Source organism: Empidonax traillii, unplaced genomic scaffold (assembly GCF_003031625.1).
Source record: "Empidonax traillii isolate 1590-97213 ecotype Southwest subspecies unplaced genomic scaffold, ASM303162v1 scaffold334:size599637, whole genome shotgun sequence".
Lineage (NCBI taxonomy): Eukaryota > Metazoa > Chordata > Aves > Passeriformes > Tyrannidae > Empidonax > Empidonax traillii.
Genome location: NW_020955527.1, coordinates 523,116 through 551,087, shown reverse-complemented (window position 1 = coordinate 551,087; position 27,972 = coordinate 523,116). Strand labels below are relative to the sequence as shown.

The 27,972-nt window shown below is 39.3% G+C and overlaps 2 protein-coding genes across 2 annotated transcripts; one reads left to right on the top strand and one right to left on the bottom strand.

Moving 5' to 3' along the window:
- Nucleotides 1-5: 5 nt before the first annotated feature.
- HLTF (helicase like transcription factor) lies at nt 6-22,426 on the bottom strand. Its single transcript, XM_027891915.1, is given in 14 exon segments — nt 6-1,216; nt 1,850-1,930; nt 4,656-4,836; nt 5,012-5,124; nt 6,516-6,644; nt 9,962-10,140; nt 11,386-11,507; nt 11,970-12,143; nt 12,461-12,596; nt 14,697-14,832; nt 15,616-15,759; nt 17,095-17,192; nt 17,432-17,646; nt 22,048-22,426. Coding segments are annotated over 14 exon segments (1,980 nt in total). The 5' UTR covers nt 22,167-22,426; the 3' UTR covers nt 6-1,063.
- Nucleotides 22,427-23,178: 752 nt separating this feature from the next.
- Nucleotides 23,179-27,167, top strand: LOC114061402 (tubulin alpha-3 chain). Its single transcript, XM_027891864.1, has 5 exons — nt 23,179-23,322; nt 24,671-24,893; nt 25,416-25,564; nt 25,895-26,575; nt 26,806-27,167. Exons 1-5 carry the CDS (start codon nt 23,320-23,322, stop codon nt 27,100-27,102), a joined length of 1,353 nt encoding a protein of 450 aa, XP_027747665.1. The 5' UTR covers nt 23,179-23,319; the 3' UTR covers nt 27,103-27,167.
- Nucleotides 27,168-27,972: the final 805 nt, after the last annotated feature.

The window sequence follows — 27,972 nt, the reverse complement described above, 5'->3', positions numbered from 1 at the left end:
CAACAGAGACTCTTCAGTGCTATTTATTAGTTTGTGGTACATGAACATGAGCAGCTTACCAAATTCTTCCTCCAGAAATCATGCAGCATGTAGATCAGCATTCCATAAAGACATATGTATGGAAGTGAAAAACACGTAGTTTTTCCACTACAAGTGGAAAAGCAGTACAAGAAAACTGTTAGAAAGCTGGCAGCTATTAAAATAATTTGTTTAATTTATTGTACAAGGACTAACTGATTCACTGGCATGTGAGTGGGTTATAATCTACTTTGAATATAGAACAGTCTTACTGTTCAAAGCGTCTACCAAAATTACCAGTGTATTATCAATACATGCCTGTGATTCTAGCATTTTATCCAAATAAAAAACTCTTCACTTTTATAAAAATCATTGGAATTCTTCTAAGAGAAGTAAAATATTAAAAGAAAGTGTTTTACAAACTGAAGTACTTCCTTTTTATTAACTCCTGTAAAGTAATCAACAGAGGAACTCCCTGCTGCACCTGTGTATTATTCAGAAATAGTACAAAATATTTTAAAATTTTTAACTAAATACCATCTTTGGAAATAGCCTGAAAAAGTAAGAATTCCTTACAAAGTGTCACTGGCCACCTATTCTGAAACAAACAATCCACATCATCTGTTTATCAGGCACCATTGAGACAGAAACATGAAGCTAATTCATTTCTAAAGGGTTTTGTCTGAAGGAGAAAACACACACACTATGTACCTTTTATTACCTTTTGACCTCTAGAAAGAGATGAAACGCTTGCAAGTTAGAACGTATGGATACGCATTTCTGTTTTGAGGGACTTTTATGTATTCTTTAGCATTGTTCGTAACAGGTAACCTGCTGAAGAAATGAACACCGGAAAAATTTCAGGAGTTTGTGCACTTCTAAATTAACATTTAGGAGCAAATTAGTTTTTGTAATTTATTTGAAGCGTTTATATTTTGAGCACAAAGACAGCAAAACTGAAAGTTAGCATGGGACATGTAACTTGAAGAGTAGTATTATCTACAATATTAAATATATTATTTACTGAAAATACAACAGGATGAAGCTATATATCAATCAGAGCCTTAATTTCATTAATTTTGTTTTGTTTCACTTCGCTTGCTGAAGGCTGTTTGGTAGCAAAGGCTCCTGCTGCAAGTTCCCTCTTCTTGTTCTGAATTTTCAGAATATTTTCCTCCACTGAATCCTTCACAATGAACTGAAATAAAACCAAACAAACAAGCAAACAAAAACACACTGAAATGAATATGTTAAATGTTTTTTTAAATAAAAGTTTAGGATGAAAAATTAAGGTATTTTGGAAAAAAATGCTAAGCAGCCTTAAGTACAGTTATATTATTTAGTAAGAAAAGGGTTGGAAAGCAGTTGAAGGGAAAAGTTTGGCGTTTTTTAACCTTTTTTTTTTTTTTAAATTAATTGGAAGGATATCTATTTCTTCTTTGCTACTTATACTAGAAGAGAACTTGGCTTCAATTTCCAAATAATACTTCTGTGATTGGATATTAACGAGACAGACCAGCTGCTCTTCCATAGCTAATCAAGCTGCTATGACAATGGCAGAAGTGTTCTATATACTTTTAAGATAATGAACTGTTAATAGCCAGGCTAAGCAACAGCAAACTAACCCATCTCAGTCACTCCAAATAGCTCAACAGGGACATCCGATTTCTAATATTAAAATCTTACAATCCAAAGCCCACACTTCAACAGTCACACCACAGTTTATGTTTACTGGTGAGACTATGATGTCACAATTATTTTTATAACATAGGAAAGTTTTGAAAATATTTATTCATAACCAGAAAACTGTTGGGATCATCTCTCAACTCACCTTAGTAATAATAACATTATGCTTCTGACCCAGCCTGTGATACCTGTCAAAACACTGGTCTTCTGCAGCAGGATTCCAAGCCTAGCAGTTGCAGCAATGAACAAGTTAAATAACCTCACTTCAAAGTACCTAATAATATGCACATGGAATCACAAAGCAGATATTGTACTATCACCTATTGAATAAATATTGCTTGCAGATTAATTACTCCCAACCTAATGTCTCACTCCTTAAGAATCCCACTGTAAAAGAAAGCTTTGAGAACTTCCAGTTATATATTCATAACAAGCAAGAACTTCAGGTAAATGCTTTAAAAACAAAGTCTGTCAGGAGTCTAAAAGACATCAAAACAATCCTGTTATTTTAATTCTGAAATAAACAGTGCATATATTAACTGCCTCAGTACCCTTTTCCTGATAGCAAAATCTAAACCAGCTGAACTCAGGCAGTTACTTAGAAGTAAACTAAGGCCCTGGACTGTTAAGTAAACCCACTTACTCTTTCACTAGTATATACAATAATCACCATGTTACGTAAACAAAAAACTTTCCTGAACACAAAATGAGAGTGTATCTGTTCCTACTTATGCTTAGGATTTAACACTAAATATAAGGATTTGTGAAATGCCACGTCTGTGCATTTTTCGAGCATGTTTTTTCTACCTAAAGGTACAGTACAACTAGTTCTCACCGAGTAGATAATTAGATCTACCTAAACTGTAATAATATTCTGTCTCTGATAAGCAAGTCTCATTGAACAGACTCACCTTACCACGTCATCCACATACTGCAAGTTACCTAAGAACTCTGAATGACTCATTTTAGATTCTAAGAAACTCTGATGCCTACACACGCAGAGACATCAAGTTGCAAGATAAAAGCCAGACAAGTCTTGTTTCTCCAATCTATGGTAGTGATCAAAAGTATAACAAATTATATGTCTGTCAATGCAAGACAAACATTCCTGGCAAGCTATGTATGGCAAGCCATTCTAATATTAATCTAACTGTATGAACAAGATGATGTCTGGAGGAAACACCTGGCCTAAACATGCAGAAGCATGTTCCGTTCTATCTTTGCTGTAGTTGAGGAAGACCAAAATGTACTACTTTCACTCTTCTCTCATCAATTCTGCAAAGGAAAAATGAATTGCAATACCTCTATCCCTTTCTGCAATCTCATAAAAAGGATACTGTATTTTACGTGGGAAAATATGAAGAAGCTTGAGCCTTAGAGAAACATCTGCATACTTGTGATACTTTTACATTAAAGGTTTGTATTTCTTCCTAAAGGTGAGAATTCAGCAGCTATGATTGTATTTAAAGCAGCAAACAAATAATTCAAAAAAAGTGGGGGGAGGGAGAAAGTAATCTATGGCTGGATAAATATTCCTCCCTTGCACTCATATTACACCTCTCAGAGAAGGAACGCAGACCTCTAAGCTACAGTGCTACAACAAATTCACAGAATTTGAAAAACTGGTTACTTCACTGGCTCAAGGTATTTCTGCTTCTTAATTCCTACTATTGCTACTAATGCACTTCAAGGAATGCTAATGTGTGACTGGATCTCATTTGGCATTGACTATTCAAAAGGGAGATCATAAAGAATCATGTGGTCCCACTACACCTCCATCAAATACAAGTAGTCAGCCACTGCCACTTGGGATGGTTACCATCACAGGATGGTTACCAGCAGGATGAGAAGATGCTGTTCAATGGTCTATAAAGGCTGCAATTTTATTTGGCTCTGGTTTGTGAGGTATAACTACATACTGTAGATGACTCAGTGTTAACAAGGCTCAGCCTACTTTCTTACAACCGCTTGCTGCAATACTCAATGCATTATACCTCATTTATTATCTTCACAGAAAATTAAAATTCTCTTGCAGTTTCCACAAATACTCAGAGTTGTTAAAGAAGTGCAGTGGTTGTACTAGATGGTGTTGTGGTCATGTAGGTCCCTTGCAGCTGAACACATCAATGCAACATACGGAGAAACAACGTTGGTTTTGTTTTTTAAGTGCAGAATTTGTCTCAGTTTCCAAATGCCAAAAAACTAGGACGTCAGAGGAGTAAACAGTGGTGGAGGAAGTGAACAGAAAAACTTTGATTTTGTACAACGACACAACACATGAACCAATTTTGTTAAGAATACCATTTTGCTGTCAATAAATGTAATTTACATTTCTATTCCTTACAAGTAGTTTTGTGTTCCTGAGTGCTTTAATGAAAGGAAAAAAACTTCCAAAGTTTAAATATTACTAGTCTCCTAAGACTACGAAAAGTAACCTCAGAGTAATGTCTTTATTTATAAATAAATTCACAATAACATCAGAGGAGACTAGAGTAGACAAACACTGCATTAAGTATATACTTACATATTTCTGAAATTCCACTTCACGGCTTTTGAAGTTAACAGAAAACCACAGTCAAAAATATTGAATAATATTGAAAAATATTGAACCACATTCAAAACCACTGAAGTACAGAAAACCACACTCAAAAATATCAGAAAGAAATAAAGACGGAACAGATAGCATATGCTACACTGTAAGGTGTCACACCACTCTTTTGGTAGTCCTACTAGCCTTCTTTCCATTCACAGTAAATAAATGGACAGCACAAAAATATAGTGTTAAAACAAAAAATCCCAGGGAAACAAATGAAGAAAAGTCCTACTTGCCCTTTAACAAATACTCATCAGTGTAATTCATTCTCGAGGGGCTTTCCTTCTACCTCTTAGGAAAACACCAAAGGAGCTTCACCTAGATTAAGCCAGATCATTATGAACAACCCATTACTCACAGGATCCATTAAAAACACTCGGGAAGCTGCTGTCAGATTTAATCCAACTCCACCCGCTTTCAGAGACAAAAGCATTATAGTTGCAGACCCTGCTTGGTTGCTTTGGAAACACCGAATTGCTTCCACTCTTTTCTTCTGTGCCATTGACCCATCCAAACGAGTAAAGGCAAACCCTGATTCTCTAAAGAGAAAGTAAAAATGTTCAACTTAACAAGCCGTTTTCTGTGACAACAGGAAATAAGTACATTAAAATCCTGACCTCTACTTTGAAATGTGTATTTAAAATTCTATTTTCTTTGACAGATCTAAGACACTGTAAAAATACGTTTATTAAAAATAATAGTAGTTCTACTTACTTCAAGGGATTTTCTATCAGGGCCAGGAAAGTTGTGAACTGAGAAACAACCAGACATTTAGCAGCTGGATTATCCCTCCGCAGTCCTATCAAAGCATGCATAAGAGCATTTATCTGAAATCAAATTAAGCATTTATCTGAAATTAAATGAACTTAGATTCTATTCCTACAGGTGGCTTTAATAAAGTTCGTATCAACTGAGAGAAATCCCTGTTCAGTTAATATCTTTTAAATGAACTAATCTTGAATTCTGTGGGTAGGGTTTCTTTTAATTTCCACAGGAAACCAAGGGTTGAGCATTTTTAATGGACGCAAACCACAGGGTGATATTGAGGATGTTTTGGTCACAAGCTGTTTTCCAATGACATACTTCCCACGGGAATCAGCAAGTCCCCTATCTCCAGGGTATATGGAAAATAGGAACAAAGTACTGGAACGCCAAAAAATAAGGCTTAAGCTAAGGACAGCCACAAGGCAAGTGCTTTACTATAGCAAGAGTCGGGAAGTGAGAAAGGCTTTCCCTAGAAATACTCAGGCAAATAAGCTAGGCAAGACCCTTGGCTGGGGATGACGGAAAAAGGACACACCAGAAGCACTCTTAAACCAGCATGAGAATAAAAGGAACAAGGAATTGGATTTGAGGCAGAAGAACACTGCCAGTTTTCTCATGTAAGGTTTAGTTGTGATGAGACAAAGAACCACTAACTAGAGAATGCAAGTAACAGCACCAGGTAACAAACAAACAAAAAAATCTGAATTTATTCTAGAGCATAATGTCCTAAATTAGTTCTTAGGTCTACACAGAAAGATTTTTAGGGAATAGATTTGTAACCAGCATTTGAAAGAACAATTTCTTCATTTAAAGTAACGTGCAGAAAAGCAATCTCAAAACAAAAAGGTCAAAATCTAAGCAGGAAGATTTAATTTCTGGCAGCAAACGCACAATGAGAGTTAGGCAAAAAAAAAAGATGCGGCAGACCTTGACAAACAGGTCTGCAAAGTAAAACAACAGTATCTCACTAGTTTATCTGACAAGATAATTATATGATGCCCATTTAGTTTTCCCTTCTAGAGGAAAATATTTATTCTTTATACAAGATTTAAGAAGGAAGGATTTATTTAGATTTTGTTTCCAAAAGTAAATTAAGAGTTGGATAAGTTTCAGTGGTTATAAAACTGCTCTATCTTCAGAAACTGAAAAAAAAGCAAAGCCCTTTACTGAAGTTTTATTTAATTAATACACATCTATGTACTGAACAATGAACAGCATCAAACTGCAACTCATCTTCCTTCCGTCTTGTTTCTCTGCTGCAAAATCTGGCTGTGGTGGGATTTTATTACATGCTTTCTTCTGTGCTGCCTATAGACGTGCTGGGCAGACTTTTAAATAATAATTTAAAGTATGTTTTCCACGTTTATAATATATTTAGCATATTTACATAACAAGGATAGAGTATGCCCTACAAAATCATAATGAAAGCCCAATAAAACATAATGGAATGTACCTTTGAACTGGGTATCTACTCCTGATCAGGCTTCTTTCCACTATTGGAGTCCATTTCTTCTTCTAGGGGACATTCCACCAAGTGCTCTACTTGAAGTTCATTCCTACAGAGAGGGCACTTGGCATTTGGCTAAAAACAAAGCCCAAAAGCATTACAAGAAACATATTAAATCAAATTATTTATAGTGAATACTAAAGAACACCTTTATAATTATTATACTGATGTTTATGTAAAACACAATTCATTCTTGTAACACACTATCATTTCTGACATGACAGTCGCAATATTTTATATTTGACAACATTAACATGACATAAACACTACATGTTTTAAAAACAGCCTTCATTAAAAGTGGTCTTCTTTTGGAGCACATTTATACTTGAAATAAGTAGCTCAATATTTTAAGGCAAGCAAATACTTGGGCTATGGGGGGATAGACTATTTAAAATATCAGAAAAATAATCCATCTTTCAAATACTATCTTTTTTAGTTACAAACAAAGAATGACCTTTTACCCTTTTTCTTCAAAGCCTGCATAGAAATAACAGCAGTCTGATGAAATATGCTTTGTCAGGACAAAAACACGGTATCTTCTCTTTTTCCCCAGCAGACATGAGAAACGAGACATAATTTAACACCAAAAGCTTTTTTCTCTGAAGTATATATACTCTGGATAAAGCAAAATTTATACTATAGCACTTTCATAGGACTAACTCACAAAATTTAACAAAAGACTGTGAGCACTGTACAAATACAGAACTTTGTGAAGCAAAAATGACAGACACGAAAAACCTTTGCCGACAGAGCAACCCTTTAAAAGTAGCTAGTTCTGTTTATATAGCAATCAGGCCACAGACCCAAGGCATCTTTAGACAGGCTACAAAGCAGACCTACAAAGCATGGGAATACTGGGGGCTGCTAATCTGGACTGAACTGCCAGCCAACTAAAGAGGCCGGCAGTCTGAATACATTAATTTATTGCAACAATAAAGCTATCCTTTCAGGAGAGAGAATCTTAACACAAACATATCTGAAATAACAGTCTCCCAAATGTAGTGAACCAATGAACCATTCCTGATTTGGCACCAATCCAAAAATCCTCTAGTGACAAGACAAAATAAATGAATTCCATTAAATCTGGAAAAAAAAATCCTAACAGTGCTGATAAAGACTTTTTTTTTCTTTTTAAATACAAGGCTCACATCTTTCTGCATCCCTTCTCCACTTTAGTACTGCAATTATAAACAAAACACAAAACGCAGCTGAACAATGCCAACAGAGACACCAAACACTTTCAGTAAAAGCATATGAAAATGGCCAAAAATGTCTCAGAATCAACAGCTAAAAGAAGAAAAAACGTTTTAATTCGTATCTGGCAAGCTTTTACAAGAATGCAATTAATACACAAAGACATTAGATTACTGTAGAGGTTTTATAGCTTTATTGGGACTTTTGCATAGGATCTTCACTTATTTGCACAACTCTGAATTTAACCTTAGCAGAAGATGGAAATGAAGGTGGTGTTAACTACTAAAAAGTTTTTCCAATTTCGGTAAATACTTTTAGGTTAACAATAGAAAGATAAAATGATCTTCAAGTTCATAGTACAACAAAAGGCCAAACTTTTCACTCAGCAGTTTTGTGTTTGCAGCTTTACTTCTCACTGAATTCCCCAACTCTGGAATTTAGATGTGTGCCAGTGTGGAAACTGACAGATGCAGATTAACAAAGATGGTCACCGCTCACAGCTGAAGTGTGAAGACAGATTTATTCCGTCATTTGCAGGAACACATACACAGTACTGAGTCCAAACTTAGCAGGGGCAAAAAGGACCAGGAAGGCCCCAGCCTTGCCTTACTTACATATCAAAGCCTAACACCTGTGAAAAGGGTCATCAGCCTGTGTTTTCACAATTCTGAACTCTCTATTCCCATTCCCCCCAAGTCTGTGGGAAAGAATGCTTTTAAGTCTTTAACAACATTCTGTTATCTTCCTTGAGAGAAGTTCTGTTCTTTCAACAGACAGAAAACAACCCAAAGGAAACACAGGGCATGAAAATTCCCACACTGAAACACTACTCATAGCACTCTCAGCTGCATAGGTATCTTGAGTGAAAACAGCTAAAGAAAAACAGCTCCTCATCAAATCTTGTGCTTGCAACCCCTTTTCAGTCAGTGTTCAACACAGTCAGTGTTTCGGTTGGAAGCTGCAAAAACTTCCTTGGGAATTGGTTTAAATCAGGAATCATTTTGAGAGTAAGAAAGGCTTCTCCATTCACTGTTTTAGAAACTCATCATAGTTCAAAAGAGCAGAAGTTACACCCATCTCTGTTTAGACTTCACTACTACGAAGATAGGAACACCCTGGGTTTGGACAAAGACACTAGTTCTGGAGATTCCACAGTCCTTTCCAGGCGAAACATAGTAAGTAACTTGACTGTAAAGTCAAGTAATGCACTATAATAATTTCATCACATCATATCCCAATTTATTTCTCTGCATGTTAAAAACACCTGAAGGTTCAGCAGGGGCGCCAGCTCTGACACAGACACATCAAGAATCTCTGCACTGGAAAAAGCACTCTGCAAGTGCTCTTCCCTTAAAGAATAATTTCACAACACTAGTTTCCCTCAAATTTTTCAGAAACCCTGGAGTGGGATATCTGCATTAGAACCTTGCGTATCTGGCAACGGAACAAAGTCAATCTACAAGCCAGACAGACAACACTTCCCACCTCTGTCTTGTTCACTGCTTATGCACAAGCAGGAACTAATCTGTTCCCTGCTGTCTCCTAATAAAGAACACCTAGGTTTAGGCTGGCAGTTGCAGCTCTACTCTAGCTAGGAGGAGGCAGAATGATTCCATAGAGTAAGTGCAGTAGCACTCAATACATATGGTAAGACTTCCATAGAAATGAAAGGGCAAACAAGAAAGAAAAACATAGCTTAGAAGCACAGAAGAAAAATAAATACTACGGTTTTCAAAAAAGCAATCAAAAGATGCTCATCCACAAGCTTATTCTAGATAGACTGTCCAGAGAGGGTCATAAAGATGACCCTCTAACAAGGCAGCTATTTCACTGTAGAAGTTCATCAGCTTTTAAGCACAGTATACACATATATCATACCACACACAAGCAGTGAAGAAGCATCCAGCCATATGGAGGCATACAACGCTGCACACTTTGACCCTAGGGACAAAGCAAGGTGACAACTATGGAATAGGTCTTCAAAAATACTGATGGACCTTACCTTACCACTGAGCAGTTTGACAGCTACTCTCTCCACAGTTTGACTTCAGGCCAATAGTTTTTATAAGCCAGCTGATAACTAGGTTTACACTGTTCACCATGATTTAAAAGAACAGTAGCTAGATGGCCTCCTGGTGATACTAGTTCATTGCTTTCGAATAGCTATTACAATGAATTGTCATCATAGAACAACCAACCTGTTCATTTCTGAGGACTTCAAAAATGCATGGTTTACAAAACACACGTGCACAGTGTGTTATCACAGGAAGAGTCAATGATTCCAAGCAAGCTGTGCATTCTTCATCTGAACCAGAGCTCAGAACCAACTTCATTTTACTCACTAATCTCACATGCAGTTCTTCAGGAGTTCTACTATCTGGAAATACAGAAACACACTTAAACCCAGAGACTTCCATGCAGAAACACTATGAGCTCTCGTGCATCAAAAACGTTCCATTGATCAAAATGCAATTAGAACAGTTTATACACAATGAGGATATAGCTTACAATGTATAAAAACACAAGATGCCCCACACTACAGAAAATTTTGACCTACTAATTCAAAACACATTATGAGTAATCTTACTTGAAAAAATAGTAATTTGAATTCAAAGAACCTCAGCTGTATGCAATGGTAAGTATAAGTGCAACACAATACCTAATGAGAACAAGCAGTTTTCATGTGGCAGCTGTTCAAGTAGCAAAAATCTTATGAACATGACACTACTTACAATCAAGATTGCTTCTTTTAAAGTAAAAAAATTAAATTCCTACTTACTAGCCATTAATTAATTTCTAAATAATTATGGAACAATTATCAAATAATTTCTCCATCCTGTAATTTTAAGGAAGATAAACAGCAACCTTCTGAAAAAGGTTCTGACCATATCACACCTATGCCAATGGCATCTCAAAACAGGTTTTTCCTAAATATTACATTTGCAAATTCTCAGTTTTAGAGTATTTCCGACTATTCTTTCTTCTGAAAGAAACACATGTAAAATTTTAACACTGTGCAGCTGTACTGTTCTGGCTTGTCAAAAATAAAACTTCACTCTCCTTTCAGTCCTCTGTGTTCACCTTTCCTTACAGCTGTGACAAAGTCAACAGTGTCCTATTCTGCTGAAGAGACAATGGTTCTGCTGACACAGCTACCACTTTACAAGCCATTCCCCAAATCTCCTCTACATCTTCTCTCCTGAGGCAAAGAAAAAAATCTGCTGTAAAAGCACTTCTGTAAATTATTACAACAACAGACATGCTGCTTTTTAACAAGCCTTCTGCATTTGGTTCTGCAGAGGTCCTCTCTGGTCATTTCTGTATGGGCTGTCAAAGCTTATTAACTCCTGCTTCTGGCCTTCATAACTACTCATACTTCATTATTTCATTCATATGTGAGAATGTGCTCGATATCACCTTCTCAAACATATTCAAATCTATTATGCTACCAAAAAAAAAAAAAAAAAAGTAACTAAAGGAAGCTGAAAGTTCAATAATCCATGCTGAAGAGAGGATGGCTAAAGCTACAAAGCTTGGAAAACACAAATATGTTTCTGTTCTTGAATACAAAGTGCCAGTTCTTGTTCTTAAAAAAACACAGGAGCCAAAAGTATTCACTCACCATTTGAAAAACTAGAAGAGGTATTTATACAAAGATGAGGATGACAACAAATCTGTCTTAATCTCAGCAGAACTCCAAGGATGTCAGCATAATGAGCTAGTACATTCCCTTCATTGAAAAATCTGAGTAAGAGTTTTCTGGTTAGTGTGAAATACTACAGCCTGAAATAACAGATGACATTACATGATAAGAGTTTAGCTGTTACAATGATGTTCTGATTCTTCACCTTTCTGTTTGACTACCTTTTCTCAAATCCTCTTCTTAAACAAGGCACAAAATGCTACCAGTAGCACATTCTACTAGAAGAAATGTTAATAAACGGTGACAAAAGTTTTAAGGCCATTCTTTACATATCTGGTATCTCTTTCCAGTTCTCACAAGACAGAACTTCTAATATATAGTTCTGTAACACTCTCTGCTTCACTCTTCAGAATTGAACAGATGCTAAAATAATTTGCAGTTATTAGCCTACATTATACAAACTGACGCACTTGGCTACTACAGCTAACATAATCAAAACTTCTGAAATATAACTTTGTGGTATCAAATTTCAACCTTCAGGATAAAGAAAACCTCTGACTTACCTGCTAATAGTAGCTTTGCCCTCATTCTTCACAGACTGGTAGATTTGTCTCTCCTTCTCTGTAAGTGTAACATACTGAACTTTACGTTCTGGTAAATCCAAAATCGGTGCTCCTTTAACTTGACTTGTTTTAGATCTTCTAAGGGTAATACTCCTAATCAGAGACTGTAAACGCCTAAAAATATATATAGACAATATATTACTCAATATATTGGGTGTGGGGTTTTTTTGGTTTTTTTCTTTTCTTTCTTCAGTTTACTGCATAAATTCATTTTTTGTACAGATTTCAAGCCCAGTAGTACAATATAACTCATTAATCTGAAATATAAACATTTTTAATTATTTGATAATTACTAATTTGAACTAAAAAAACTGAAATAAGAACTGATGATATATAGGCATTTCAAGTTTAAATGTGAAACACTAATATGTCACACTGCCCAAGCGCTGCTAGTTACACTCATTCACAAACCCTTTGGGAACATTTCATACCAAAGTCCTCCTGGAGCTCCCATTGTGACTGGACGTTGAATTGTTCTGTGCCACCACTCTCGATCAGCAAAAGGTTTCAGTTTTAAGAAGGAAATAAGAGACCACAAATCTTTTACATAATTCTGAATAGGAGTGCCTAAACAAAAAATGAAGACAATAAAACCTCAAAGAAACTAAAACTCACAAATTTTTACCAAAGAGCAAATTGTGTGCTTTCTCCTAATCTCAAAACTAGGTTGACATGTCATTAAGTATAATATTATTTTTTTAAGTTAAATATTACAAAACACTTAAATACGTAAGAGCGAGAAAACCACAGGTCTCAGTGTCAGGAATACTTGGTTGTTATCTTTCTGTTTCAGCTTCACCAGCAGTGGTCATGATCTTTAAATTACATTTTTAGGATCATATGCTTGCATGGTCTGTGGCAATTTTTATGATACCTAATACATTTTATAAAGCTACTGAGGTTGGGATAAGTATGCATCAGTGTGAGCTTCTAACCAAACACAACTTGCTAACTTCATAAATAGGTCTGTTTTTACTTGTACTTCCACCAAACTTGTGCATCAAAAGTTATTTTGAATTTTCTCTGCAATCACTGAATGGGTCAGGCTAGAAGGAACCACAGCAGGTCATCTGGTCCCACCTCCCTGCTCAGGCAGAGTCAATCCAGAGCACAGAGCACAGGATTGTGTCCAGACAGTTCTGGCATATCTCCATGAGGGAGACTCCACACCCTTTGTGATCTCTTCTCCAATGCTCAGTCACTACACAGGAAAGAAGTTCTTCCTTATGTTCAGGTGGAACTTCCTGGGCATCAGTTTCTGACCTTCCATCATGTTCTACTGCTGGGCACCCCTGAGCAGAGCCTGGTCCATCCTCTGACCCCTCCCTATGGACACTGACCGACATGGATGAGGTCCCCTCTCAGTGTCTCTTTTTGAAGCTGAACAGCCTCAGCTCTCTCCCCAGCCTTTCCAATCCCTTCACCATTTCCACAGCCTCCACTGGAGTCACTCAGGGAGCTCCATGTCCCTCCTGTCCTGAAGAGCCCAGACCTGAACAAAGCACTCTAGCTGTGCCTCACCAGGGTTGAGTAGAGGGGCAGGATCCCTTCCCTGACCCGCTGGCAATGCTCTTCCCAATGCAACCCAGGATCCCATTGGCCCTCTTGGACCCCAGGATACACTGCTGGCTCACGGACAGCTGCTGGCTGTCATGGTCGAGGCGGGATGCGACATGGGTTTCAGGATACCAGCTTTTTTATTGCAACAGTACAGCTACCTTTATACAGTCCTGGGTGACACATGTACACACAGCATTGGTTTACTACTTCATAACAACTCACGATTGGACATAGTTACACATGTCCTAACACAATAGGTTGACACTCTAGGAGGAAACCCACTCTGTGTTACAGTCCCCATTGTCCGTGGTTAACCCTCTGCCAGGTGTAAGAAGTTCCATCTTCGGTATCTCAGTTTACAGAGAGCCCAGAACCAGCTGAGCTCCCCCACAGCTGGCTGTCCACCAGCACTCCCAAGTCCTTCTCCACAGAGCAGCTCTCCAGCAGGTCACCCCCAGCTTGTGCCAGTTATGGCATGGGATTATTCTTCCCCGAGTGCAGGACCATGCACTTGCCCTTGAACTTGTAGCGTTCTTCCCTGCCCATCTCTCCAACATGTCGAGGTCCCTCTGAAGGGCTGCACAGCCCTGGGGAGTCAGCCACTCCTCCAGCTTTGTGTCATTAGCAAACTTGTTGAGGAGGAATCTGCCCCTTTATCCAAGTCACTGATGAACAAGTTAAATGACACTGGGCCCAACACTGACCCCTGGGGGACAACACTAATGACAGGCCTCCAACTAGACCCTGTGCCACTGGTTATGACTCCCTGGGATCTCCCATTCAGACAGCTCTCAATCCACCTTCATAACTGAATAAAACAAAAAAATAAACACAAACACCACCCCACAAAACCTCCAAACAAATAAGCAAAACCAAGCAAAAAACCCACAACAAAACAAAAAAACCAACCAAGCAAACAAAATCAAAAACCACTAAATGAAGACACAATCACTGCTCAAAGATAACATTCCAAATGAATCTGAGACAGGCAGACATGAACTATTTCCAAAAAAAAAAAGCCAAAATGGAAACACCATGTGGGAAACACAAGATGGTGCTGTACTAAGGTAATCTGCACTGCATTTCCACTGGCGGCAAATCGTTTACCTGTAAGAACCCATCTTCTGTGTCCCTCCAGATTTAAGGCAGCTTTTGGTTGAGCATTTGGGTTTTGTATAGTGTGCCCCTCATCCAACACAATTCTCAGCCACGTGACTTTGTGCAAAGGGCTATTACCTCTGATCTGAAAAAGAGCATTTTTTTTTTAATCTTTGACTCAAATTAAAACACCTTTTTCAATTTGGATAAAGCAAGATATTAATACAACAACCCCACATTTAAAAATGGATAGTATTTATCTGCATCTTATTTATTTATCTGCACAGAAAGGCAAAACTAAGAGTAAGGTCTTCCTGCTTTTAGACATATTGATTCCTGGAAAATGCTACTGATCTCCTCATACCTGAGCTAAAGTAAAAACAAGTTAAGGCTGAAAAGAAGCGTTTCAGTATGGAAAATGGATCAGAGAGCAAATCAGAAGTTTATATCATATTTAAAGATGCAATCTTCAGGCTTTTAAAAATGGTTGTCATTCCTATACAGATAACTTTACAAATACATCTCATGCAATGAGCTACTTGGTTGAAGCCCATGTGCAAGAAGAACTACGAAATTAAACTGTTATATGCTCCATACTCTTCAAATTTGATAGGGCAACACAGAAATGGGAACTTCATGCCACCAAGATCTGGGGAGATTTGCATACTTGACACCCTTTTCTGTCCTTAAAAAGTCCTTTCCTTAAGCTGTCATAATTGCAATCAAATAATTTTCTGTAGAGGAGCAGTTAATAAAAAACTCTCTCTGTTACCACAGCGAATACATAAGAAAGTATGTAAAAGCAAAACCACAGCTATACTTTTTTGACTGTCTACCAGAATAGCACTTGAATATGCTGCCATCATTAGCCCAAGCACTGCGAGTCTTAAACAGTACGGAACCTTCAAACACCTTCTCATTTACTTACCCCATAGTCAGTAGCTAAAATGTTGTATGTTGTCAATACAACGTCTTGTTCTGAAAGAACTGATGGGTCTTTGCTATGCTCAGAACCGTAATAAACATAAGTCTTTACATTAAAATCTTGATGGATACGTTGTTCAAACTGATCCTGAAAGAAAAGTTGTCAAAAGTAATCAAAAACATATTGTGTTACTAAATGATTGCTAGAATTATTCTTCTTGTAAATTGTTATTATTAGTAGTATTCTTCTTGTAAGTCGCCTTATCTAAAACCCACTTTCTCTAGCTCTGTGACATTCTACATCCACTTACATAACAAAAGCAATTTGAATTTGGGTTGCTTTTTACATCTCTACCCAGGTGTGAAGAGGGACCAGAAGTAGTCACCTCAGTCATTAGTAACAGACACTGTATCACATTGTGGTACCTGTAGCTTTACTTCTTACAGTGTATTGGTTTACATCCTGATGGAATATGTACTTCAAAATGCACTGTTCCTTACAAACTGTAATGGAAGAGCTTTTATGTTCTTTTTCACTTTCTACCTTAAACATCTCTTTGTTTATTCTTTCACTGGTTTTTTTTCTACTTCTTCTTAATACTGGGTTAACTACCCAAGGTGTTTCTTTTAGCATAAAAAAATTACATTTGAAAAAAAATAAAATATTAATTGTAAAACCAGTGTTTATATTTCCTATATTTGTTCTGTGACAGACTCAGTATACAGTAACCTTGACAGACAATAAAAATCAACAATTTTATTTCTGAAGCACCAGGCTCAAGTTTTCTTTTAAAATACTTAATTTGCCTTGAATTGACAAAAAGTACTTTGTTTACACTATCTGATGTTTCTCAGTTACATGACTTTCATGTTTCACCTATGAAGATTAAACTAACGTTCTAACCACAGACAGTAAAATCTTCCAAATGAAATATAAGTTTGCAAGTTAAAGATATCTCCTTAATATTTGTATTCAAAATGTCATGAAAACAAAAAAATTAACTAATGCAGAGACAGAGCTAGAAGGGTCCTTCAGCCTTTTCACTACAGCAGACTTAATCCCACAAATCACCAGCAGTATCACCAAATTACTGAACTCCTCTAGTAAATCAACTGTCACATGCATTATCCATGAAATACAGTAATACTTTATTCTGAGCATGTAACAAAAAGGACCGGTCTCCTCCCCCTTCCTCAGCTTGTTTAAAGAGGTAAATTGCACAAGTTCCAGAAGTGATGTATCAGCCTAGTCAAAAGCAGAAAATGGAAAGAGAGCTCGCTACTGATGGAACTGCACTCTCGTTGCAATACTAGTCCAGTTTTGTATTTCTATCAAATCAATCTCCCTTGTGAAAGCAGCTCTCTTTCATAAAAAGGATAACCACGACCTTTTACTATAATTAAGGGCTACAGGGAGTACTATTTCTACAGCATCATAATCAATACAGATTACATTTACATATTAAAAAGGCTTAGCACTTACAATCCAGTTGCTTAGGACAGACAGTGGGCACACAATCAGTGTTGCTCTGGGGCCATCATCAGAATATTTCTTCTCAACTGACTGAACACTAGCAGTACCTGAGAAAACAGAAGCCAGATTTGAAAGCTTGCTATCTTAATTCAATTTTGAATTAAAGTTTTAGACTAAGAACTTCCCATTTAGAATGCTGAACACTGCAAGTAAGGAAAAAAACACAAAAAAGCACCAACTATTAAAATTATACCTGGTCAGCAGTTCTATGAATTTTTGAAATTTATTTAAATCTTATATTCTGAAACTAACAACTTTATCTTCTGCTTTGTAATTTTTCAGGCACTTACAATCCCTGTATAGTATCGCAATCCAACAATGCTTCCTCGCAAAGTTCCATATAAGACAGTTGAGTCTGTATCCTCCTCTGTTCCAGAAGTGTCACCTAGAAAGTCAAAGCCTTTCAATCCAAGACTGGAGTAAAAGTCAGAAGACGAAAAGCAGGAATAGTTTCTCTCTCTTCTGCAGGTGTTATCTTGAGAGCATGCTCTTGCAGAGTCTCTGCAAAGACAAATGTGACATACTGGACAATAATTATTATTATTATTATTATTTCCTTGTAATCTTTCATCTCTTTATGTAAGGTTACCTATAAGTAAGGCTATCTATAAACTCATTTTATGACTGTACTCAGTCAACATGTACCTGGAAACATTCAAAAAAGCTTTTTACTTGGAGAAAACTTTGTCTGTCACTTTTAACCTCAAATACATTAAGCCAATTCCAATGAAGAGCTGACAAGGGACCAAACTGCAGTATCTGTGTATTCCTATTTTTCCTCACAGGATTATCTTTGTTAACATTAAGATTTTTCCGCATTTAGTTATATCCCTAATGATATCTGGCACAGCAAAATTCTCTTGTATTTTCTTAACCTGACTTTTTCTCATCTAAAAAAAAAGGTTAAAATTACCTGTTTGTAACTGATTACTCTGTGTAACTTTACATCTGTATCCACAAATGCTGAAATGCTAAAACAACTGTTCCCTAAGTACTTAATTTACCTGCATACATTGACATCTCTTGTCACTTTATTATAAACTTCAGAGATAATCACTCCAACCTAACCCAGATAATTACACTACGTATCTCTAATACAAACTTCTGTCAGTGCGGGTCCCCTCTAGGTGATGGGATACATCTAGACACTCACATTACTGGGTGCCAAGAGATGGACACATTCCTGCTCATGCATTTAACCCATGTTTGAGCGAAGATCGACACTAACAATTGCTTCAACCAAGTAATACATAACAGTAAAATCTCGGTATGCAATAATAATGCCTTTTGGTAGATTCCAAAACTATCCTACTGTGCTGCTGGATTAATTTAAGAGTAAAATCAATTAAAATGCTTCTATATACTATTCAGAGCCCTGTCTAGCAAACTTTGGGATTTTTCTACTAATTATATATAAAGTCACTGTATTATCGGCATTCCATTTTCTCTGGCAGAAAAGAAGCAACAGGCTTTGCTCTCAGCTCATTGCAGCTGAGCCTGCGAGGCTTTAACCGGGAGCCATTTATGCCAGTGCCCTGCGGAAACCCCCTCCGGGAGCGCGGCCTCGAAGGCTCCGCGCTCCCGCGCCCGCCTGCACCGTCCCCCGCCCCGGCCGGGCCCCGCCGCAGCTCACCCGGGCCCCCTGCCCACCACGGCGGCCCCGGCTCTCCCGGAGCGAGCCCCACACCCTGCCCGGCGGCCTCCAAAGGCCGCAGCGAGGCCTCCGCTCCTGCCCGATGGAGACACCGCGCCCGCCGGCTGGGGCTGTGCCCGGTACTGCCAGCGCGCCCTCGCCGGGACAGCCGGGCTCTGCCCCGGCCCCTTCTGCGGGTTATTCGGCCGTGCCACGGGCCACGTACTCTTAACCCGACAAGTGCTAATGGTAAAAGAACCTGGCCGCAGTGGCAAGAGCACGTGCAGTTAGCCGTCAGTTACAGACAGAATATTTACAAGTTTGCAAAGGTGCCAAGAAAAACGAGGATGCAAAGGGCAAAGCACGATGTTGTCAGAATGTGATTTTCTGAAGCTTTATGTTGTAATAAGAATCTGACTGAGAAAGTAGCAACTCTACTACACTAAAGATAAAAAGCATACGGTACACTAACTTAGGCACAAATGGTCATGGTCAGCGATAATTAAAAACATTTATAACCCTGTAGAATAGAGCCTTTTGAAACAATATTTTCATGTCACTTAAGTGAAACCACTCTGAAGTCTCCTATAGCTTCTCCCAAAAATTGTAATAGAATGAGCTCCAATTTAAGTCAAATAGATACATGCTGTAGCCAACAACAGATGAGGGAAACTGAATTTTTCTTCATCACTGGGCTACTGTTTAAAAAAAAAAAATTAAAAAAAAAAAAGACAAAAAAAGAGAGTGAGTTTTAAAAGCTTCATTTTCTAAAATCTGCATACTGTCACACAGCATTCCAGGATGCCATTCCATTCCATTAAATAACTGAAATACTTTCACAAACTCACTGAGGCAGCCACTGCTATTCACTGAAATATGTTTTGCCAAACAGGGATTTCTGTAACAGTCTTCTTGGACAAGCCTGGATGCTATATGAAAGCAAATGATGTAGTTTTATCTAAAGATGCAGGTGGATGTTAAAAAAAAAAAAAAACAACCCAGAAAAACAACCAACCAAACTCACCACCACCAATAAAAAGGAACAAAATCCTAGCTTTTCACTAACTTATCCTTAAAATGTTGTCAATAAATTTTGTATAAAGATTATCATCAGGGCAAACTGTCCCAGCATTAAAATCTAATGTATCCGATACGTAAATTTTGACACAGTCTGGCTTAATAGTAGATTTGCCAGACCAACCTTGTCAGAGGCAGAAACAGCAAAAGAAACCCCAGACTGTTACGTTGATTTTTGACCGAATTTTCTTCTACGTGAATACATAATTATTCTCTTTAGATTTATATAGATATTGCCATGGCCCTAGATAGTTCTAAGATGGCTTATTCCAGCTTTCAGAAGCCAATTTTAATTTCAGTCTACTAAGATCTTTCAAACAGAATTGTAGTTTTCTATGCAAGACTTTTTTATTAAATTACTGACACTTTCTTACAGATTCAGCTGTTCAAGATGGAGTTTAAAATCTGTCCAGGTTCCTCTTTTAGTCAGTGCAAATTCACAGGTCACAAATACTGAAATAAAACTTCTACTATAGCTTTTACAATCAAAGCTATATACTTAGAAGGAAATAAAAAAGGATTCTAGAAAACTATTGGACATTTTTTGGAGGATAAGAAAAGATCATTCTCCCATAAAGACTTGCACATTCACCAAAACCAAGAGTGACAGAGAGCTCAGTTACAGTAATTTTCTAACAGAAGCTCTTCTGCAAACTGGACTGCTTCCTAACTATTAAGCAAGGCACATTGCAGACTGAATCCTACTCTTGGGCAAGCCAGGAGAGCTGGGAATTGGAGTCTTACACTGAGCTTCCTATATCCACAGTTTCATGAAAACTTAAAACAGATAATGTCTGACAGTCACAAATGCTAAGACTTACACAGTTCAGTGCTGTTCCTTTTATGTATCACTTCAAGACTGCTGCACATTTAACAGGAACAATTTTAAATATCAAAATCCTTTCAGAACAAATACTTTTTTTCATTCATTTATACTGTTTATCATCCCCATACTGTTTCCTTAACACACCACCCCAACCCTGTAATTTTTCCTCTTTCATACAAAGCTTGCAAGATTTTTGTCACTTTCTCTGGAATATACCAGAAACATAGACTAAGTCATCTATAAAACAACAGCATATCACAGTCTGGTTATTTGCCAATCTGCCATGATGAATATGGCTGAGATCACAAATATCACCACACACCATATCCTATGAAAGGTCAGGTATAGCACCTTAAGTCCTGGCTGTGTTCCTAAAAGGGCTGTATTTTCAGCATAAGGAACTCAGTATCTACAGATGTATCGGGTTTGTGTGACAAGGTTTTGGGGGGGATATACAGGGGTGATTTACATGAGAAGCTGCCGGAAGCTTTCCCCATTCCCGACAGAGCCAATGCCAGCTGGGTCCAAGAGAGACTTTCCTCTGGCCAGTGAAGAAGCAGGGAGAGAAGGTGCTCCAGGCACCAGAGCAGAGATTATTACCCTGCAGCCCAGGGTGCAGCCCGTGGTGAGGCAGCTGTGCCCCTGGAGCCAATGGAGGGCCACAGGGGAGCAGAGACCCACCTGCAGCCCGGGCAGGAGTCCACTGCCAGAGCAGGTGGGTGCCCAAAGGAGGCCACTTCCCTGACTTCTCCACTGAGCCAGTGGAGAAGTTTGTGAAGAACGGCAGCCTGTGGGAGGAACCTCATGCTGAAGCAGGGCAAGAGCATGAGGAGTCCTCTCCCTGAGGAGGGAATGGCAGAAACAAGATAACTTCTGATGAACTGTGCCACTGGGGCAGGGACAGGTAGAGAACTCAGGCATAAAGCAAGGCCCAGGAAAAAGGGAAGGAGGAGTGAGAGGAAGGTATTTCAAGATTTTGGTTTTATTTCTACTTAACTTATCTGATATGCTGAGTAATAAATTAAGCTAATTTCCCAACTCAAGTCTGGTTTGCCTGTGATGATAATTGCTGAATGATCTCTTCCTGTCCTTATCTCAACCTGCAAGCCTTTTATTATATTTTCTCTTCCCTATCCAGTTGAGGAGTGATGGAGCAGCTTTTGTGGGCACCTGGCATCCAGCCAGAGTCAGCCCACCACAACAAACAAAATATCTGGCAGTGATGGAATACTGAGTCCTTTTAGATTTTTTTTAAGGGACTTTTTTTTTTTATGGTAATTTCTTTTTGAAGAATATATGAGAAAGGCTGAATAAACAGTCTCTCTTAGAGGGCCTGCACTTACAAATGATATTTTTGAGAACTTACTTTCTCAGACTCATTTCCCAAAGCGAAAGAAGAGGTCTACAACGATGCCTCCTCTCCCTTCTCCCTTTGTTGATGCTAAACATTTTTTCCATCATTACCATAAGCTGCCAATGATGCATAGACCTCTTTTTTTTTTTTTTCTCTTCTGTGGCATAGTCATTGCCATAGGTTTAGGTTAACTGCCTTTTAAAAAAGATTTGTGTTCATGAAGAGTCAAGGTGAAAAATCTTCCTGAGTTTGTATGACCTATCAGGCTAGAATGCTTAAGGTGTACAAGGAAGTCTGTAACTAAGAGCATAAGAGTTTAACAAATAGTAAAGGTTAATACTTGAATACAGTCAAGTCATTCAGTGGTAAAGGGATAATATCATTCTAAAGCTATCTTGGTATATATACGTATAACTCTTTTCAGCAGACAGTAGAATTAATGGCCCCACAAAAGTTTTGGCTGTAAAACACAGAATACAGTTTTGTGCAGAATTCTAAACACTCAAGTACATGAGAAATAAATTTGATAAGCTTCAGTTAGGCAGCGTTAAGGAATAAAAAAAAATGTGCATCCTGAGAGGCCTAAAAGAGCTTGTCTCTTTTAATTAATAGCAATTTCTTAATTTTAATTTTTACCAGTTCTCAATTATTAACAGCAAATCTGCCTTTTGCTTTTCTTTGGGGAGACAGGAAGAAGGAGGAAAGAAGGGGGGAAAAAAGGAAAGAAAGAGAGGGAAGAAACCCTCTAAGTGGCACGGCTGCTACTCGAGAAAACAACAAGAGTTTGCTCACTTCGACTCCGTCCATCCAGCGGCACCTGCCGAACCGCCGGCCCCACTCTGCCTCACGGGACCTCCCGGCCGCCACGGCGACCCTGCCCTCCTTGCCGCCGCCGCCACGGCGCCCCTGCCCCTCCTTCCCGCCGCCACGGCGACCCTTCCTTCCCGCCGCCGCCACGGCGACCCTGCCCTCCTTCCCGCCGCCGCCACGGCGACCCTGCCCCTCCTTCCCGCCTCGAGATCCCGCCCCGCCCGGCACCTCTCCAGCCCCGCCCCCGGACACGCCCCTGCACGTGCGACAGCCATTCCCGCCTCGCCGGGAGAAGAACGGCTCCGCCAATCAGCGGTGCTCGCTCGCGCGTAGCGCGCGCGGGTAAGGGCCAATGGGGAGCCAGCGCCTGAGGCGAGGGGTTGGGGCCGTTAACGGTCGGCAGTTGGTACCGGTCGGTGGGCACCGGCGGACGGGCTGTGGCACAGCTGGAGTTCGTCAGCTTAGCAAGGCATCATGGTGGGAAACGCGATCCTCGCGGCTGGGGTGGAGGAAGGACGTTTGGGAGGGCTTCTGCCGTGGCAGTCGGACGAGTTTGTGACTGCAAGTACTGCGGCAGGACTTGCAGGCAGTCTCTGCTTGAAGTCTCCGCGGTAGCACTAAGGCCGAAGGACTGGGGAGAAGGAGGGAAATCAGTGCAAAGGTTAATAGTGCAAGGAAGGCGAGGCACAGAAAGTGATCCGTGGCTAGCCAGGGATATGTGGAAGTGCAATGGAAGGATGTCCGTAGCGGGCATCTCCCGTGCGGAGGGGCGAGAGGCAGACTGAAACCTGACCCAGGCGACAGAGGGACAGCGGGACAGAGCACGGCGGCCACCGGTCTCGTTTTTCCGCCATTTCTCGGCTGCCTTGACGCGCAAAGCCCGCAGAGGCCACAGCGCGCGCTCCTGAGGGGGCGGCGGTGAGGGACGGGCGGGCGGCGCGTCCTGGCAGGAGCTGTTTGCTTGGCGCAGCCAATCAGAGGAAGGGGTTGGGAAGGGCCAAGCGGAGGGCGGACCTGCGGGAGTGAGAATGGAAACAGTTGAGAGTTCAGGGCTGGATGCAGCTGTCAAAAAAATGGGAAAGAGCAGCCTAGACACTTTGCTTTTTCTTTTCCAGCTGTGCTTTTTCCTAGATACACTGTAACAGTAACCTAGAAATGCATCTTATTTCCATCTCGGGTGTAAGATAAATTGAGGTATTGGGAGATTAAACATACATGGCAGTTGCTTAGAATCATAGGAGCTGACTTAAAATGGGCAGATGATATTTGATTGGACTCTTGGAGGATGTCACGTAAGAATATATATGAAAAAAAAATTCGAATTGTCAGGGGCTAGATACCACTATGCTTATTATAAAGAAAAATGTACTGAGTGGTCTTGTGCAGAAAAAGAGTTATCTGGTACATGGTTTGGGAACAAGTCAGGGAAATTTGGGGATATTATATAAAGAAGTCTTCCAAAAGCTAAAAGAAGGTGGAAAAGAGACTAGGTTGAATATTAAAGATATATATGCAGCATCGTGAGGGATGATGAATTTTTATTCACCCTATGTGAGAGGGTGAATTACCCTATTCATAGAGACTAGGTTGCCTTTGGGGTCTTCCAATATTCTCAAAATCAGTGCAGGTTAATTCAGGTGAGTAGTGTCTTGCTAGCAACAGACAACATTTGTTCTCTCAAATTGTCACTTCAGAGAAACCAGGGAATATTGCAGCAGAGACAGATAATGGAAAAATACAACCCATAGATAGCTAGTTATAATGAGAATAAAATCTAGAAGCAGGTAGCTCCACGTCTTATTATTGTTGTGTTTTAACTTCACAGCGTGAATGCATATCCATCCATGTTGGTCAGGCTGGTGTTCAGATTGGCAATGCATGTTGGGAATTGTATTGTCTTGAACATGGGATCCAGCCTGATGGTCAAGTGCCTAGTGATAATACTATGGGACGTGGAGATGATTCATTTAACACTTTCTTCAGTGAAACAGGAGCTGGTAAACATGTTCCGCGAGCAGTGTTTGTGGACCTAGAGCCAACCGTAGTTGGTATGTACACAGCATTAAAGATCTTCAGTGAAAAAGTGAGGATCCTTTAAGGATTCCTTACTGTCTTTTTTTGTCTGTTAAGAACACTATAGATTTTAAAAGATGTGTGTCTGGATGCTGTTTTGACATTTGAGGTTATTGTTATTTGAAAGAAATTAAATAATGGCCTACAGGTAAGTATTTAGAAAACGACAGAACTTTTCTGTGATCTGGATAATCTTTGCTGCACTGCATTCAGAGTTGTGTTTGATTGTTGTCCAGTATCTTGTCTGTACCTGTAATGTAGTTTTCTGAGTGACCTCCGTGTTCCTTGAGTACACATACTGCTTTGTGTGTGCCTGATGTTTACCCCTAAACAAAGTGGCTGAAGTTGAGCCAACTTCTTAGACTAGTCAGACAAGCTGTGTACAGTCAGAGATGCTGTCTGCACTCTTTTGACACACGTACTTAGTGTGTAGTCACTAGGCAGCACACACAGAACTGATCAAATTTATGATGTGGTGTTTTGGGCTTCTTTTGTAGATGAAGTACGTACAGGCACATACAGACAGTTATTCCATCCGGAGCAGCTCATTACTGGGAAAGAAGATGCAGCCAATAATTATGCCAGAGGCCATTATACCATTGGAAAAGAGATTGTTGATCTAGTGCTAGACCGCATTCGCAAACTGGTAGGAATTCTTACTGCAAGTTAGTCTTTAAAATAATCGATACAGCTCTATAGCTATATTGGTGGTTTTCTGGTTTTTTTTTCCATATGAATTTTGTGCATACTTAATTGTTTAAACAAAATGCAATAAACCTTTTATTTCCTTGCCTGCACCACCCCCTCCTTTAAATAAAAATTCAGCCAGTTAAACCAGGACCTTTCAAGAAAGCTGGGTTATTTTACTATAACAATGCCAAACTAACAAACTTATGACAAATGCTTTTGAATTACTGATTTCTCCAAAACCATCACTAACTTTTTTTCTCCTGTTTTTTTTCCCACTCCATTATAGGCTGATCTATGCACAGGGCTGCAAGGTTTCCTTATCTTTCATAGTTTTGGAGGAGGCACTGGTTCAGGGTTTGCTTCACTGCTTATGGAAAGGCTCTCTGTTGACTATGGCAAGAAATCTAAACTGGAGTTTGCAATTTATCCAGCACCACAAGTTTCCACTGCTGTAGTGGAACCCTACAACTCAATTCTAACTACGCACACAACATTAGAGCATTCAGACTGCGCCTTCATGGTAGATAATGAAGCCATTTATGATATATGTCGTCGTAACCTGGACATTGGCCGTCCTACTTACACAAATTTAAACCGATTAATTGGGCAAATCGTATCATCCATCACAGCCTCACTGCGTTTTGATGGAGCCCTTAATGTAGATCTGACAGAATTTCAAACTAACCTGGTTCCATACCCACGAATCCATTTCCCCTTGGTAACATATGCCCCCATCATCTCTGCTGAAAAAGCGTATCATGAGCAGTTATCTGTAGCTGAAATTACCCACTCTTGCTTTGAACCAGCCAACCAGATGGTCAAATGCGACCCTCGCCATGGCAAGTACATGGCCTGCTGCATGTTGTACAGAGGTGATGTTGTGCCCAAGGATGTCAATGCAGCCATTGCCACTATCAAGACTAAACGTACCATTCAGTTTGTGGATTGGTGCCCAACTGGATTCAAGGTACGTAGCTTTTTAAGTGCTCAATATCTGAATGATTAGGAATTGTGTAGTTTTCAGAGGTAACAGTCACGCTAAAATATTGTGATGTCCCTGTTAAATATTTTGATAAGGTCTAGAATAACTCTAATCTATTTTATTTAATTGTAACTACAGTGATTTTTGATTGTTAATGGAAATGAGCATTTAAACCTTAGCGCTCCTAAGGAAAGTTTTCATTTGTTGTCTTAAAGGTGGGCATTAACTATCAGCCTCCAACTGTGGTGCCAGGTGCTGACCTTGCCAAGGTGCAGCGGGCTGTGTGTATGCTGAGTAACACAACTGCTATTGCTGAAGCGTGGGCACGGCTTGACCACAAATTTGATCTCATGTATACTAAGCGTGCCTTTGTGCATTGGTATGTTGGGGAAGGGATGGAGGAAGGAGAATTTTCTGAAGCCCGTGAAGATCTGGCTGCCCTTGAGAAAGATTATGAAGAAGTTGGCCTAGACTCAGTAGAAGCAGAGGCTGAAGAAGGAGATGAATATTGAGAAAACTAAAGCCTGGAAAAATTTCTTTACCAAAAAAAAAAAAAAAAAAAAGAATTGCAGAACCCTGTTCACTTGTTTTTGAATAAAGTTTTCAAATGTGTTTTCAAATAAAGTTTTAAAGATTCTATCATCTCTGTTTTTTCTTCTTCACTTAATAATGCATGTATTCACTAAGGAAGGACCATTTGAGATTACAGGTTTTGGTAGCAGATCTGTTATCTGCTTTAAAAGTGTGTTGTGATTTTTACATTCCTACATTCACCTAATAATGAAAAAAATCTAATGTCCTTTACAAATGAATAGAGCTTTAGAGACACGTGGAAGCAGTGAATTATAGGGCACGTGGCTTGTGTAAAAACTGCTGACCCAGCTGGTGAGAGCATGGTCCCAGTAACACCAAGGTCATGAGTTTGATCCCCATACAAGCCACTTACTTAACAGCCTGGATCCTTATGGGTCCCTTCCAACTAAGGACATTCTGTGAAATACACTTTCTTTAGTCCTGAATCTGGAAATTCAGACAAAACTTAAGTTTTGCTTGGGGCAGTTTTGTTGGTCTGGGTATGGGTTGTACATTTTGGGGTTTTTTCTTGCCTACATGTTCTTTAAAACCAGGAGAGAGAAAAGGGGCAACATAAACTAAAGATACCAGAAGTGATTTTTTTTTTCTCCCAGAAGTATTTGTAACTAATATCCATGGAGCATGCAGTGTATGCAGAGCATATGGAATTATGAAGAAAGAACTGCTCCATTTAAATACAAAAAACTATTTATGTTTGTATCTGGGAGACTGAAAGATCCCAGGCCTCAGCAGCCTGGAAGGTTACGTTCGCTGATTGGCGGCGGCAGCTGCTCCGACCCGCGCCCGCG